At 36.5% G+C, this 17,726-nt stretch overlaps 1 protein-coding gene across 1 annotated transcript; it reads right to left on the minus strand.

Annotated features, from left to right (window-relative positions):
- Positions 1-8,828: 8,828 nt before the first annotated feature.
- On the minus strand, positions 8,829-13,950 carry KERA (keratocan). Its single transcript, XM_032593755.1, has 2 exons — positions 13,065-13,950; positions 8,829-8,995 (listed from the first exon to the last, which is right to left on the minus strand). The coding sequence occupies exons 1-2, from the start codon at positions 13,948-13,950 to the stop codon at positions 8,829-8,831; spliced, it is 1,053 nt and encodes a 350-aa protein (XP_032449646.1).
- Positions 13,951-17,726: the final 3,776 nt, after the last annotated feature.

Raw genomic sequence — 17,726 nt, forward strand, 5'->3', positions numbered from 1 at the left:
AACTACATGACACTGAATCTTTAATGGGGTAGCAGTGGACAGAGAAGACGCCACTGAAGCATATCTGTCTCACATTCTTCTCAAAATCTCATTGAAATCATTATGCCGGGGCACCTAGTGGCTCAGTTGGTTAAGTGACCAACTTCGGCTCAGGTCATGATCTCATGGTCTGTGAGTTTGAGCCCCGTGTCTGGCTCTGTGCTGACAACTCAGAGCCTGGAGCCTGCTCCGGATTCTGTTTCTCTCTCTTTCTCTCTGTCTTTCCCCTGTCACACTCTGTCTCCCCCTCTCTCTCTCAAAAATACATAAACATTAAAAAAAAAGGAAATTATTATGCAGAGTTCTAAAAAGGGCTAAATCCATTACAGCAAAGAAATTGAAGAGGAAGTCAACTTCTCATGGCACATTTCACCATCTCTTTGGATGATAGCAGAAACAAGATGAACGTGTATAGACTAGTGATTCAGAAATCAAATTTGTAAGTTCAATATTTGCTAAGGGATAGATACAGAAAAGGCGAAGCCTGTCTCTTACTGCAACTCAGAAAAAGACAAATTGTATATATACTCATTATACTCTAAATTGTCTTTTTAAAAAACTTTTTTAGAGTCAGTTTATAAGCATGCACAGAAAACATAGTTATTATTTACAAGTGTACAACTTTGACATGAAAATAAAGGTGTAGCTGACAGGAGATGATGGTAAAGTAAAAGGAAGGGTTAGGATGTTAATAGTTTCATCTCACATGGAGAAAAGTTGAAATAGTCTCCTAGAGTTGTTGGCACTGGAAAATAGAAGTGTAAGTTTTTTATTCAAGGTTATTACCTAAGTTAAGAAATCTAACTAATAAGATAGCTACCAAAATATAGGAAGAAGGGGATAAGTAGATATGAGTATGCCGAATGATCATCTATAACAGGGTTAGTATAGGTTGCTTAAATTTACTAAAGCAAGAAGGATAAAATCATGTCATTAACAATACTATGATAACTCTAAGAAAAATAAAACCAGTAAATATAAAAAGTGTTGTGTCTAAAGAATTGGACCAGAGTGGGAAGGGTGAGGCAGGAAATCATTGTTTTCACTGGAAGTTTTTCTTAGCTGTTTGACTTTTAACAAGCTTATGTATCATTTAGATAGAAATTACAAATAAATCGCAAATATTATACAGATTGTGTAACACTGTTTTCTTGGACTTCATCAGTTTATATCACTGAAAAGACATGCAAATGTGAATGAATTAAGGTTAGACTGTTATGTTGTCATAGCAAAGAGCACAGATTTCATTGGCTTAATACCAAGAGAGAAGTTACTTTCTCTCCCTGTACCAGTCCTTGTACCAGTTAAGAGGCCATCTCTGCCCCATCTTACCCCCCCAGACAGCTACACATACTGCTGACAGAGTGCAAACCCACTACCCTCTAGAACCTGGAACACAGGGGCTTTTTTCCTTCTCACATTAGTGGGATAGAAAAAGAAAGTTGCACCTCACCAGTGATATCCTTTGGCCTGGAAGTGATACATATCGTTTCCACTCATTGCACTGGGGCCAGAAATTATCTCATGAATTCTCTGCTTTCTCTCAGGGGGATGGGGGAGTTTTATGCTTCGGGGTGCCCAAAAAGAGAGTAAAATGTTATTGGTGAATCCTGGACCTCTCCATCAAAATAGGGAAATTTGCATTCAGAGATTTTAAATAGGTTTATTATTATCACTAGTATTTCAGAGCCACTATAAGTCATTAGGATATTATGAGTAAAAAAGAATGAATTATTGGGGTGTCCAGGTGGCTCAGTTGGTTAAGCATCTTACTCTTGATTTTGGCTCAGGTCATGGTCTCATGGTCTGTGGAATCCAGCCCCTCATCAGGTCCCATGCTGACAGTACTGAGCGGCTTGGAATTCTCTCTCTCTCTCTCTCTCTCTCTCTCTCTCTCTCTCTCTCTTCTCTCTCTGCTTCTCCCACATACATATGTTCTCTCTCTCTCTCTCGAAATAAGTTAAAAAATAATTTTTAAAAAAGAATTAGTTATCAACTCCCTTTTCTGCCTCTAGACTTTTAAAAATTAAATAAAATAAAATGGAAAGAATACCTATATGCCAAGCCCCAAAACTCCATCATTGACATTTTACTATTTTTACTTTATCACATATTCCTTCTAGATAAATTGCTGCCTAAAACTTCTTTAACACATCTTTGTTCAAGAACCTCAAATAGTAACAATACCAACAATAATCATAAGATTTTACTTACTGAGCACCAAGTGTATTCCAGGCATCCTACATACACTATTTCCTATCCTCAGAGGACTATCATGTAAAGTACATACTATTCTCTGCCTAATAAAGAAATCAAGGATCAAAGAATTTGAGTAGTTTTCTCAGTTTCCCTTAGCAGATCTAGGATTCAAATTTATGTGTATCTTTATTTTACATCCTCAGTGCTCTTACAACTACATATTACCATCCTCGATTTTATTTTTTTTTAACTTTTTAAATGTTTTTTTAAATTTATTTTTGAGAGAGAGAGAGAGAGAGAGTGAGAGAGGGGCAGAGAGAGAAGGAGAGAGAATCTGAAGCAGGCTGTAGGCTCTGAGCTGTCAGCACAGAGCCCGATGCGGGACCCGAACTAACAAACTGTGAGATCATGACCTGAGCCGAAGTCGGACGCTTAACCGACTGAGCCACCCAGGCAACCCCCCATCCTCGATTTTAATACATCAGTAACTATTAAGTCATACAAAAACACTTTCTGCCCCTGTGTATATGATCTAAATTTGCTAATCATATGTGGGAAATATGCCATCTCTCTGAAGGCGATCTTTCTACTTCTCAACCTGGATAGTGTTCCCAGTCTATACTCCCACTAACCAACAGCTTTGTCTCTATTCCCACTAACCAACAGCTTTGTTTTGTCACTTTTAACACAAGCAGGAAGCCAGCAAATGGAATATGTGGCAGGGCTCTTGCCCTGTTGGAAATCAACCCTGGCACCATAACGTACACTATGGATAGTTTTTCAGATGGGTTTTGTAAAAGCCATTCCTGCTAGTCATTTGACTGTTCTGATCTTTTTCCAGGACAATTTTAACTTGTTTTCAGAAACCTTTAAGAACTCAGACAATGAGTCTCTTTCTACACTTGAATTTTGTTTATTCAGCTGAATGTCACAAAGAAAGCGATATTTTTCCAAAGGTAGAACAACAAATTCAAACTTAAAGATAATAATCGTGTGATTTTGCAAATGATGTGTTATATTTTCCCAACAGTTTTAAATTCTATACTATGCTTATATATATATATATATATATATCATTTTCCTTCTTTTCCTTGTACAGAAATATTCTGAGCAAGGAGTTTCAGAGATACGTCTCAGATGCATAAAGGACAGAAATTTTCTACAGTTTTTGGTAAATAAAACATTTCCCTGTTTTTCTAAATCTTAAATTATCTTTAATATATGCAATACTTCAGATATTGTGAAAAATATCATTCCATAAGGCACAGTAGTTTTTAAAGTAGTATTTTAACAATTGCTATGGGTATATATGTATTATTCTAGAATAATTTTGTTAATTGTTTTTAACTATAAAGGCACATTTCATCATGAGAGGTGGTATGACATATTTTCAAGCAGGAGCTCTGAAAATAGACTACCTGGGTTTGAATCCTGGGTCTGCCATTCAACAGTGACGTGATACTAACAAGACACTTAAAGGATATGTATCGTTTAATTATTTTGCAATTTGATGTGAATTCTCTCCAGGGTGCTAAAATAAACGATAAGCCCTTGCATCTGAAATTCTTACAATGCCATAGACCCTTTTCCTCTTTGACCCTGCTGACATTCACTTCTATGTTCTGGCAATCCCTTCCCACACCCAGAGAATCTTCTCATTTCTCAACATTAGGCTCTTTTGGAATTTTGGGCATTTTTAACCTGTAGCCCCCTAGGCTCAGATCATTCTTTTCCTTCCAGATTATGTACATTGTGACTCCTTTCAAGTTTACTTCCTTCCATGGAGTCTTCAGTCTTTTTTCCTCAACTGATTCACCCCCTCCTGATTTCATTTCTTTTGCTGTCCAATGTTAGTCTGGTTCATAGACCCTGTCCATCACTACCACTTGACTACTTAGACTTCCATGGCTCTAAAACTTACACTAACTTGGATCAATTTTGCCATCCATTTTTCACAGTTCCTTATTTGCAAAACCGTCTGGAGAAAACATGTGCAATTGTGTGCACCAGACTCCCCACTAATAATAACATTCCAACCTACCGGTTATTGGCCACTTTCCACATGTCAGATGATAAGAACTACACATCTGTTCTTTCTCTTACTCTCACAGCAACTGGGTAAGATAGTTGATATTGTTCCCTATTTTGAAAGTGAGGATCCAATCCTTAGAAATGTTCAAACACTTGCCAAAGATCAAGGAATTGGCAAAGTCAATGCCACAAGTTGGATTTTAAACTTGATCTTTTCTCTCTAAAGCACGAGTCCTTAACCACTGTACCATGTAATTACCAATGTGGATTCAAATGCACTATTTTATTATATACTTTCCACTTGTCTTTTTTTTTTTATGTTTTGCCTTCTTTTGGACTCAGTGAATACTCTTTGTCACTCTCTGACAGGTAAATACTCCCTACCAGTCTATTGTGGTTAACTTTGAAAAAAATTCATTCTTCATGTATGACCTATAATGCTAACTTTAACCAATAAAATTTACACTCCTCCTGGCCAATGCATGGTTTCTGGAACACTTTAAATTTTAAATATCTCTATCTCTCTATCCAGCTGTCTATTTATCAGCACACACATACATCTACATTCAATCATTTTGGGAAGTGGGGATTCATCGTATTCTTTGACCCCAGCTTTATCAAAGAGGTCGTCTGGAAATTGTCTTCCACCATGCAGTTCTCTTTTGTTTTGCTTTTGGTTTTGTTTTTCTTTTTTAAAGAGAATTTAAAGAAAGCAAAAAAACCTGATCTATTACAGGGTTCTTACCACCAACAACCCATTTTTTTTTAACATTTAATTTGCAAATATACTGCTCCCAATCCTTGGATACTTTTTTTTTCTCTTTTTTACCTGCTTATGAAAGAAGTTCATCATATTTGCATGGTGAAGTCATAGATAAAATTGTTTTGTTCCATTCGCTTTTGTTTAATTTAGGGCAATAAAATGAGAAATGGGGCATTTATGAAGATCCCATGACTTCAAAAATGGCTTGAGCTCATCTCCTAGTCTCTTCTTGGTTTTTAAAATTTTTTGGTAGTGGTCACAGTGTATACATGAAGAGAGCAGCAGACCATTTGTAAATTTCTGAGACTTCATAGTAACTTTATACATATATATTTTTTAAGTATTTCTGGTAGAAAGCTCATCTTATTCCTCATAGCTTCAGTGGTAAATATTTGGAATTATGCCTTCATTCACTCAGTCTTCGTTCATGAGCATATGAATATTTAATGCAGAATTCTAAAATTTTTGGAACGGTAAACAAAATCTAGAAAATTTCACCTAGATATTTATGCATCTTTCCAGACCCCTTGTTTTAACCTTAGTTCTCATTCGACAGCTTACATGACATATCTTGGATGAATCAAAATAATTTCAAACAAATTGCATTTATTTATTTAACAGTTTATTTACTTTTGAGAGGGAGAGACAGAGTGCGGGGGGAGGGGGTGGGCAGAGAGAGAGGAAAACACAGAATCTGAAGCAGGCTCCAGGCTCTGAGCTGTCAGCATGGAGCCCGACATGTGGCTCAAACTCACTAACTGTGAAATCATGACCTGAGCCGAAGTCAGACGCTTAACTGACTGAGCTACCCAGGTGTCCCCAAACGAACTGCATTTAAAATCAAACTCATGATCTTCTAAGCATGTTCCTCTTAGAAAATGCACTGCCATGTATTCAGTTTGCAAGCAGAAACCTTAGCACTTCCTCGCTCTCTCTCTTATCTATCCAATCAACCACCAAATCCTGACAGTTTTACCTCCTAATTCTCTCACATTTGTGCATGTCTGTCCTTTTCTACCAACACCATCAGTGTCTTTATACTCTAAGCTACCTCCACTTCTCAAATTTGTGCTGTAAGACTGAAATCCTAACTGATCTACTCCTATCTGGTCTTAATCCCCTCCAAATGGTTTTACGCACTACAGAAAAAAGCTTGCGTATATATGTATGTATATGTCTATGTAGATATATATTGCATACAATAATAATAAACATTTATTTAGCACTTACCATGTGTTCAGAAGAGACACTTTACATGTTCTAACTCGTTTAATTCTAATTGAATAAAGGAGGTACGATTATTTGTCCCCATTTCATAAAGGAGGAGAGCCTGAGGTACAGAGAATTTAGAGTCTGACTAGGACCACTTAACAGGAAAGCTGGGGTTTGAATTCAGTAATTTTAGCTTTGATGTTAATATTTTTTACCACTACATGATACTAATCTTCAATGAACATAATTCCTTCTGACTTAAAACACTTCAGGTAACTTCTAAATTATTCCTGGAAACTACAGGGTCTATGTTCTGCCTGAAATATTCTTTTTTCCCACCAGCATTGAATACTTCTCATTCTTTCTTTATATGTTTCCTTAATCATTACTTGTTTAAAGAATCTTTACATCAAATCAGTATTAATAATTCCTTTGTACCATGTGGCTTTCTGTTAATAGCATTTATCACAGATAACATTTTATATATTTTTGTGATTTATTCACCTAATTGATGAACTATCCACTATAGTATAAACTATTACATTCCCAGTGTGTAGGATAGTCGGATGTGTGTGTGTGTGTGTGTGTGTGTGTGTGTAGTACTCAATACATATTTTCTGAGATAAATAAAGAATAAAAAAGATGGGGAAGAAGGAAGGAAGGAAGGAAGAAGAAAGGAGGCAGGGAGAGAGGGAGGGAGGGAGGGAAGAAGGGGGGAAGGGAGGCAAGAAGGAAGGGAGGAAAAAGGGAATTCTTAGAGTTGAAAAGGTCATAGAGGAACATATTACAACCTTGCTTCCAGATCAGGAATTCCTTTTATAGCCTTTGTCTTGAACCATTGCTCATTCTCAGTTTGAACAGTTCCAGTGGTGGGTAACTCCATCTCAAGAAAAGTTGCTTTTATTGTTGGATGACTCTGAACAACTGTTTGAAAATTCTTCCTTAGCTAGAGCTAAAATATAGCTCCATATACATTTCACCCATATGTTCTACTCTTCATTTTGGAGCTCCTGGAATTTTAGCCCCTTTTTCTATGGCAAGTTTTCAAATATTTAAAGTTCTTAGATTTCTTTCAATATATTCTTTTTCACCAGCCTAATGATATCTCATTACTTGTATTTTCATGAAATAAATTTAATAATTTTCTTTATGTGCTTTGAAGTTTTAAAAAATTATTCCTAATGTCAATTAATTTCATTTCTCCCCTTTAGCCAGCATTTTAAAAACTCTGTTCAAAGTAAGTTAATTGCTTCTTCCCTCCCAACCCCATATAAGTTTTGTGTGTGTTTGCTCTTTTCTTGAGAATTCACCTTATAGAATGACATTTTAAGTTTCTGAGAAACCTTGAAATAGAATGTTAGATTTTCCTTAATCTGATGTTTCACAAATGTATATGATCATTTTTCTAGGGAAATACATAAAATTATATAGAATATTTCAGAATATTGTTTGGAAAATATCTAAAGTCATGTATGAATCTCTATGGAATATTTATTATTTAAAGATATGCTTTATGAAACTAGTAGTCTAATGTAAATGATACTTTATTACTTAATGATATCCTGGGTTATTCCTTTTTAACTCATGAGAAGTAGGTGTATTATGTTAAGTGATTTGAGTATAATTTTTTTCTTATGTTTTCAAGAAGAAAAGGAAAAACAAAAGTAGGGGGAAATATATTTGCATATATTCATGGTAGAAAAATGGAAATTATTGTTACTTAAACACTTTTTATTAAAATATGTTCTTAATAAAACTTGTAAATAATGCCCTTGAAATAAATATTTTGGTACCATTTTGTTAGAAAGCATTCGCTGTTTTTATTTAAAAAATCCAAAACCACTAGCGAATATAAGAGCTAAACAATTTGCAATTCAAGTGGATTTCAAATGTTAAAACACTAAGATTCTTTCAGAAATGTGTTATAAGAAATATAAAACTTAGTACTTGGTTTAATAGAGAGAATACACTGTACTATATCTAAGAACAGCAGCTATAAAAAATAGTAGTGAACTGAAAATTGATGTTGCTCTGTTATTTGGTATTAAATGACTACAATAAGTATTTAATACATTTTATATCCATTCTTGAGCTAAATACCAAACTTATACCTACAAATACTATGTAGCAATCTGCAATTAATTATGATGAAAAAGTACCTCATTGTTTCAGTTTTTTACAGATCTCCTTACCTCCTGTTAGATTACTGTGTTCCTACGATCAATATAGTATCTGCATACGCAATTTTGAACATGCACACAAATATGGCTTTTATATTGCATAACAGTACAATTGCATTATTTGATATGAGTAAGCTGTGAAAGAGACAAAAAAGAACTATCTTTGAGTTGATAAGTTGACAAACTATCTTAACTCTGTGTCTGTTATATTAAAGAAAAGCTAACCATGCTACATATCATTGGTGAAAGCGTCTTTGAATAGAAAACATAAGCTTCACAAACAAAAATGGTGGCAAGAGAGCACCACTGGAATGTGACTTTTGTCTTAAAGTTATGAATAGTGACCAAATTTCATTTCAGAAATATTAGCCCATGAAACCAATTTTAGATTGTTAAAGATGTGTTTAAATAATGACAGCCTGAAGGAGCCTGAAGCAGGTCATTAAATCCATTGGGATTGGTGGTTTGATTTCATTTCCATCAAGACGGAGGTAGCGAAGGTGAGGTCCATAACCGAAGGAATCTTGTTCTCCAGGCAGTATGGTAGGACATATTACAGAGACGTTCACATCTGTGGAGACAAAGATGGCATGTGTGAATGAACTTGAACAGAAGTGACCAGGGTGGGAAGACCAAGAGGCCATATGCAACAATCCTGTAGAGGGCCTAGCAGCCTGATCTGTCAAAGTGCCAGATGCAAACCATTTCTGTGTAGGTTGGAGGTTGTGCACATCTGTTTTATAAAAGTAGCCCATAAAAATGTGCAATATATACATATATATATATATATATATATACACATATAGTGCATATATATATATATATATACACATATAGTGCATATATATATATATACACATATAGTGCATATATATATACACATATAGTGCATATATATATATACACACACACAGTGCATATATATATATATATATATACACACACACACAAAATAATTCCATATTCAGTTATACTTTGTGCAGAGCACTAGAAAGGACATACTGTTAAAATGTGATGGAAATAAAAGCATATAAGATATACCATTTGTTTTTGAAGCTTCCAGGTGAGATAAGACATGCTTAGACTACTATAAAATAAGACAGGTAGTATTTAGGGCATTCGAAGTGGAGACAAAGGTTCATAGAAAGAACACATAGGTGCACAGGTAGATGGATGGACAGATGCATGTGTAGGTGGAAAAATTAGTCTATTATTAGGGAAGGTGCTCAAAAACTATCTTAAAATGCAAAATTTCCAATTAATAGTGTATGATGAGTTTTAAAAAGTACATTTAACCTAAGTTTACATATGTAATACTTATAGAAAAGAATTTTGGATCTTTATATTTGTGTATTTAATTAGAAAGGATACATTTGCCAAGAATTGAATTGCAAAGAATTCAAGCCAGCAAACATCCCATGAGCCTTTTCAGATGGTTAGGATGTGAGAAATCATGCACCTGCCTTGGACCAGAGCCTTTGGCATCAATGACCATACTGAAATTTAAGAGTATTCAGGAAAGAAGTCCTGTTAAATTAGCAAAATTCAGGCAAGTGTGCGCATTAGCTGATTTCAACCATGAATCTGCATACTGCTTTTAAGTCTCATATGAAACTATTTTGAGGAAAGGGTTCTCCCTTAGAAGATGAGACCCACCTAACTTTGGCAATGGCCTTCCTTTGAGCTTATGCCGCACGTGAGATTGCTTTACTCCGATCTTAGGTCATTTTGTGAATTCAACTTGCTAAAAAATAATGACTCGTATTTGTATAGCCATTTGTGTATATAAAGTTAGTTTTTCACATGCATTATCACCTTAACATCACAGAGGCTTTATCAGGCAATATGATTAGTCTCCCTACCTGGGCATAGCAGGAATAAGTGGTTCAGACAGTTAAGGTATTGCCCACAAGGTATTTTAGCAAGCAAATGCCAGAGCTGAGTCCTCACCTTGTCCTTTTCCTACTACATAGGGTCCCTTGCCTGTTTCTCTTTTAATGTCCTATCCTTCTTATTACCCTTATGCCCCATAATCAACGCAGGCCTGAATAAATGCAATGTGAGAAACAAGAGTTCTAAAGGTAGTTATATTTTCGTAAATTAATTATGGTGTTTCTCAGAGAACACGAAGAAGTAACTTATTTGAGTAGTTGTTGCCAAATTTAAAGTCCTTTAAATTGTTCAGAAGAAATAAATATTTCCATCTTTCTCATAAGAAAAGGTCACTGTACCATAAATTCTAAGAACTCTTCATATAAAAGGTATGTTTCTTGGAAACCACTTTATTAACAACTAGAGTAGATTATGCAGCCAAAAGAAATAAGTACTTTAGCAGTTATTACAGCACAGTGTGATATAATGGATATAATCATGAGCCAATAATTCTAGCCAAGGAAATTCTTCTTTTGCACTTATTTTCTGGGAATATAGAAATACCATACCTGATATCTACATTAAGAAACAAATAAATCAATTTCTCTTTGTTGATGTTGTTGCTGTTAAAATTATTCTTACTTGCGTTGGTAGACATTTTTCTAAAGTCCTCTAATCTGGAAATTGAAGACAAATGAGCTGGGACTATACTGTGTAGTATATAGTATACTGACGAGTCCTGAGCTCAGGTTCTGGCTATTATATTTATTCTTTGTCCTTGAGCAAATATTCTCACTTAGTTGATCCTCAGTTTCTTCTTTAGAAAGTCTTAATGCTACCACACAAGATTTTTGTGAGGATTAACTTATTATTCTCAAAGTGTGGTCCTTGGGCCAGCAGCATCAGTATTTCTTGAGAACTAAATTATTAGGCCCCATCTTAGAGCTAATAAGTCAGAAAATGTGAAGGTGGGGCCATCAAGCTGTATTTTACAAGCCTCCCAGATGATCCTGATACATGCGAAGGTATGAGAACAGTTGAAGAATAAAAATATATGAGAAAACATGGTAAAACTTTTAAAAATGTCAGGGGATGGAGAACAAAATTCTACCCTTCTTGGTATAACTTTGTGTAAATATGAAAGTTCCTGGAGTGTGTGCACAACTGTGTGTTGTATTTTGCTATTTTACTCCTAAAGACCCTTGTCTTCAAATTCTCAGGGGGATCCCTAATTCACAAACAGGGATCTATGTGGAATCCCTTTAAATTCACTTCCCACATCCAATGTCCACGGGGCTTTTGTTGCCAGTTAAGGGATGCACCTGTAGAAGCACAGAACTTTCATTAGAAAAAAAAAATGCATATATTAGGTCAATATGGCTGTTGTGCGATCCGGTTCAGTGAAAAAGATTCAGCAATGAACCTTTTTTTATGTTGCATCTTTTGCTTTTGACTACAGGATTAAACAATGCGTCCCATCGCCATGGAAAAATGTGGCAGCAGCCTTTGTTAATTCCTAGATTATATGCTCAAGTATGCTGTTAGAAAAACCCCAAAAAGAAAAAAAAGAAGAGAAAAACTTGAATAACCGAGCAGTTCCCAGTGGAAAAATAGCCTATTCTTATAAATAGGATGTTTGTGTGATTATTTGCTTAAAGGAAACGAGGGAATAATAACCAAGTGGTACAACCTTCTGACAGTTATCTGTTCTATTTTCCTACAAACGGACTGATTCACACTTTAGGAACGTATTTTCTAAGGTTGTTCAGGAGAAGTCTCCTCACATTCTCTTCCTAATGGGCTTGTGCCAGGATTGAGGATGCATGGGCAGGTGCCAGGCTGGTTCCAATGCCCATGACGTTGTACACTTCTGCACCAAGGTCAAACTGGTCTCAGTGTGATTGTGCAGATGCCAGGTTTGCATTTAGTGTCTCCAGCTTCTTTCTATAACCATGTGTTTCCTGGGTGACACCTCTGCCTCCAAGACACTCTCACTCATCCCTCTCTCCCTTATCAGAAACTATTTTCAGGAAAGGAGCAATCATTCTACCTTGCCGATTGCCATGAGTCCTGAGAAGTCACCAACTTCCAGGAGCATTTGCTGCTGTTTCTACTGAACAAGGTGTTAAACGGCAGCACTAATTCCTAATGCCTGGTCGGCAGAGCAGCAGGCTCAGCCCCATTTGGGAACTTGTTAGAAATGAAATCTCACTCAAGTCTCATCCCGAATTACTCAGTCAGGAACCATGGCATGGAGCCACAAACCTGTACACTCTAAAGTTCGAGAAACTCTGTCATCTAAAGCAGAGTCTTTAATTAAGGTGGTTTCAGGCACCTGTAGTTTTTAGGACCGAGGTGCCTTTCTGATACCTCCTAAATCATATTCCTCCTATTACTATTCATGAGGTCATTTGTACTTGGTACATTTTCCTAAATAAATCTACCCAGTGAGGCAGGAATATTGGAATATCCCAGGAGTAAAAGAAGATACATTCAATTTCTCCAATGGGTAATCACCCTTTGTAGAATACTAAGGTCCACTTTTCAATTTACAAATTGAAGATTAGAACTTCCTTGTCCATTAAGATTGTGTGTGAACAGAGAAAATGAAAATACTGAAAATTGAAAAAAAATATGAGGGCATATTAGTTGGTGGCGGATGGTGGGGGGGGGGAAGCCCAACACAGTTACTATTCTGAAAGAAAATATAGAATAAGTTTAATGACCATGAGCATTTTAATCAAAGACATACCCTGACGATTACTTACTTTTAATTTTGTTATGGTCAAGGTGAAGGTGCTGCAGGTGAGCACTGATTCGAGGGACCTTGGTGAGTTGATTGTGAGATAGCTGAAGGTCTAGTATTGAGGATACATCAAAACCACTAGAAGGGAGACCTGCGTCTGACAATTTGTTGTGGTTTAGTCGTAGGAAGGCCACTTTAGGAATCACATTAAAATAATTTTCTGGTATTCCTTCAATAGAATTGTTGTCCAAAAACAGTTGCATTGTATTGGCTGGTAATCTCGGTGGCATATTCCTTAGAGCATTCTTGGCCATGTTTAGCTGCATTAGGTTCTTGAGTCCCTTGAAGGTGTCTCTTTGAAAGGCATTGTCTAGTAGTTTATTGTGCTGCAAGTCAAGAAGGGTCAGGTTCTCCAGATTGCTGAAGGTCCCTTGAGGGATTCTGGACACCTTGTTTCTAGCCAACTGTAATTGTTCTAAACTTCTTGGCAATGGGGAAGGTACCTCCTCTAGCTCATTATCTTCCAGAAATAAGAAAAGCAGCTTCTTTAGTTGGCTCAGGGCTCCTTTTTCAATCCCATAGTTGGTTATTTTGTTCTTGTTTAGATTTATCCATCTCAGCTGGGTGGCATTCTCGAATGGCTTCTCAGGAATGGTTTCTATCAGGTTGTTCTCAAGATAAAGATACCAGATCCTTGAAGGAATAGGAGGGATTTCTTTGAGACCTCTATTTTCACAGTATAAAGCAGTAGGGAAACTAGGGGGACAGAAACATTCCCTGGGACAGTCAAAGTCATGCATAGCCCAATCCTCTGGATCACCTACGTCATAGACCTGTCTCACACTTCGAGTCCGCACAGTATCTGTTATGAATAATACCCAGATGACGAAACAGATTGTGGTTGCCATTATAGTACCTAGGATGGGGGACACAACTGTTAGATACTTGAATATTTTCAACCTGTAGAAAACTGTGTGCTCCAAAAAAAACCCAGCAAATATTGCTTCTTTAGGGGAAGGGTAAACACATTTGAACAATTTATACACTAGATATCTATTAATACACATATATTGAGTAGGCACTGTATGCAAAGCATTTTGCAAACACTGAAACTCAGTAACTTTTAGCTTCCCAGTTTTAACCCAATCACAATGAAAACCGAGAAATGGAAAGCAAATTTCAGGAGCTCTAAGTGCTTTTCCATTCCAAGCTATTTAATACAAGAAAGTTAACTGAAACCCGCAGTTGAATACAAGAGTACAAAAAATGATCTTTTAATAACTCAGATTGAGAGTCTGCGTTGTTTCTAAGAAGTAAGCATATGCTTTTACTTTTACTCCTAAATGAGCAGAACATCTGGATGAGATTTCCCAGGCTCTTTGGCCCTTGAACCAAAGAAATAGAGAGATCAAAGAACATTTTAGCAGTTTGTTGTCAAGGAAGGTTCTAAGATATGAAGAAAAATGTGTGATTAATCTCTTGCTCTGTTGCTCAACTTCTCCGGTAAGTTGTATATTGGGGTCGGGGGTAAGACTTCTAATATTAGAAGTACGAACTCAAGTTGTTCAACCAGGGAGTTTGGATTATAAACTCTGTATCACAATGAGGCATATATTCAACTATGGCATTACTGTGGTTGATAAGAAAAAACAGACAATATGTCTCGGTTCAGATAGAGCCCATATTTTCAGGACGGTTGCTATCAAAGAAAAGGTTAACACTAATTGGTATATGACCATCCAAAAGATATAAACCCTCCCCACTGGATATCAATAAGGTTGTGGGTACAACAAACTGTTCTCACAGGAAAAGTAGTATATATTTATATATATCTATCAGTAGCATTCCGACCAATGTACATTTAATTCAATCGCTTGGTAATAAGAATAGCATACATTTTGCTAATTCCTTAGGAAAAAATAAAATAAGCATCACTTATGAAATGCTGATCTTTCAATTGTGCCACTAAATTGAGGAAAGTAGCAAGTGCAGAGCTGGTTCCACAAGCTGTCACATTTTTTTAAGATTGCAGAATTCTGCTCTAGTCATCTTCCAATAGAGACACATTAAAACATTCTTTTCTTCAGAATAGGGATTTTCTTTAGTTATTAAGCCATAACCCTGCCTCTGATGAACCAGAACTTTGAATTCGTAGCTTTAAGTTTTTAAAAAGTGCAAAAATAGTTTACCTTGCTGTCCAGGAATATACCGTGGAGTCCTGTGTCTGGGTCTGAAGTTTGCTAAAACTTAATTAAGGGGGGAAAAATCTATGACTAAAACAATTTATTTTTAGTGTATGCTATCAACCCTCCTATGAGAAAAAATAAAAGCTACTCTGACCAGTCACTGTGAACACCTTTTGATCTATTGTTTCTACTTTGACAGGGCTTCAGATTGCTTACCTCAGCCTTCTTGGATCTTCTTCTTCCCTTTCTATTGGCCACCGCTCATTCACAGTAATGGATTTACCCTGGCTCCACTCTCGTGTTTTTATGAATCCTCCCTCAAATATATGCACCAGTGGCTCCAAAGTTAACCCCTCCAACAACAACAGCACCTCAGTACCTAGGCAGCTCAGCGCAGGAAATTCAGGCTTTAATCTCAGGAGCCTATAACAAAAATTCAGGGCAACTGTCACTCTGAACTCACCGTACCAGAGATGTTACAATGTGCTGGTCTCTAGACCTGTTTAGCTAGCAGGCGACTGAAGGCAGTTTTGATTCCAAACATAACCAAAAGAGATTTTAAAGCAGCTCTTCTCTAGAAAATCTTTCAAAAAAACAAAAACAAAACAAACAAACAAAAAAAAAAAAACGAATACGAAGAAATAAATGCTGATGTCCTCTGTTTCTATGGAAATATTTTATGCATTTCTCATATGAAACAGATGTTGGAATTCTAGTTAGATATATTGCGTTTGAGGGTAAGATAGGAAAATATATTTGAAAAATGTAAAAATGAAATCTGAGAAGCTCTACCTATGTTGGCACTATACGTGGTGTTATGCTCTGTTTTATAGAAATAATTTCTGTGTCTCTGTTTCCCATTGGGAGCTTTATTCCAAGTAATTATTAAAATGAGATTTTTTTCTCATTACAACAGATGTTTTGTATTTAGTCCATTACAAGACATTCTGTTGCGCTGCTTTTTTTCCCCTTTAACGCATAGATCTAAGATAATGTCTTGTAGCTCTTATATTTGAGACAAAGGATTGTTGTGCCATTGGAAGAAAGGCACAAATAAAAATAATTTTCAGACACTATTCTGGTGATGGATTGTAAACACGCTGTTTTTCCAAAATTTATCTTATTCTGGGGTCAGGAAGTTTAATTCATGTGATTCGGTCAGCACTGATAGAGCACAGTGAAGAGGAGAGGGTCCTGGACCCAAAAGACCTTTCCTGAACCTCCCGCCTTCTCCCTCCTCACCATCGGCAGGTCAGTTAGAGGTCTGCCATCTCTCCGCAGTACTAGACCACCTCTCAGTGTTGGCCCTACTTTTCATAAATGCTTATGGAAATGTGAACCTTTCTTTAGTATTAGCCCTATACTCTCAACTGGGAAATTCATTTAAGTTTATGGGCTTTTATAGACTAAGATCTGATTCAGACATGATCTCTTGTAGCTTTCCAGGTACACTCATCCTTCACATGAGAAAAGAAAATCAAGCGTTATTTGCTTTCTCAAAACAATGATCTCTTCTGCCTATTGCGGTTTGACTTTCCTCTTTCTTCTTTTCCTAAACCCTCAGGATATACACAACAGATGATCTTCAAATCTGCACAGCCCCCTCCAACTCTTTCTTCTTTCTTAATTTTCTCTTTTAGCCAAAATGACTTGAGTCATTTCTTAATTTTATTACACGAATATGGCTGCAAGTTCATTGTAGGAAAGTTACAGGAGCATCCTGGCTGCCTCGACTCTTCATTTCCTGTTTACCAGTGGACCCGTGATCCACCCTCCAAAATATGGCTTCTAATCCTTCCGCTTCCCTAAACTTGCTCTGACAAAAATCAGCAGTGATCTTCATTGTACTGATATATTGAAGTTTTTTACTGTCTGGCTTACTGGGCTTGTGACTTTTAACAAAGTTGACCCACCCCTTTCATTAAATGTTTCTCTTAGTTTCTGTGATATTCTCTCCCCGTTTTCCTTTCCCTTTCTTGGTGATTTTTTTCCGTTTATATCCTGAAGCTCTCTGTTTCCTGTAACATTTTTTTTAAAGTGTTTCTAGCATTTAGAGCTGCTTGAGACTCTGTCCTCTGCTCTGTGCCCTCCTTGCTCTCTACACATTTCCTGTAGGATTGGGAAGTTTTAACCATGCCCTCTATTAGGATGACTTCTGAGTCTTTATCTCCAACCCAGCCTCTGGAAGAGATGTGCACTTTTATGTGTGTGTTTACCTGCTTTCTAGAACTCTCCTATTGCACACCTCAAAGGCCTGTATCTAAGATGAAATTCGCTGTCTCCCTTTACTTCTAACTGCTCTTATCATTTTGTACTTTTGAGTGCTTCTATCATCTTGTTCAGTGTCCCAAACCAGAAATCTGGAAATGATTCTTAACTCTTCCTTCTCATTTTGTGAGCATATGAAAACAATCACATTTTAAGGACCCTGGGAGACATGATATAAATAAAAATGACCATCTACAATGCTCACCAAATTTTGGTATCATTGCTTCCAG

The sequence above is a fragment of the Lynx canadensis genome, chromosome B4 (genome assembly GCF_007474595.2).
Source record: "Lynx canadensis isolate LIC74 chromosome B4, mLynCan4.pri.v2, whole genome shotgun sequence".
Taxonomy (NCBI): domain Eukaryota; kingdom Metazoa; phylum Chordata; class Mammalia; order Carnivora; family Felidae; genus Lynx; species Lynx canadensis.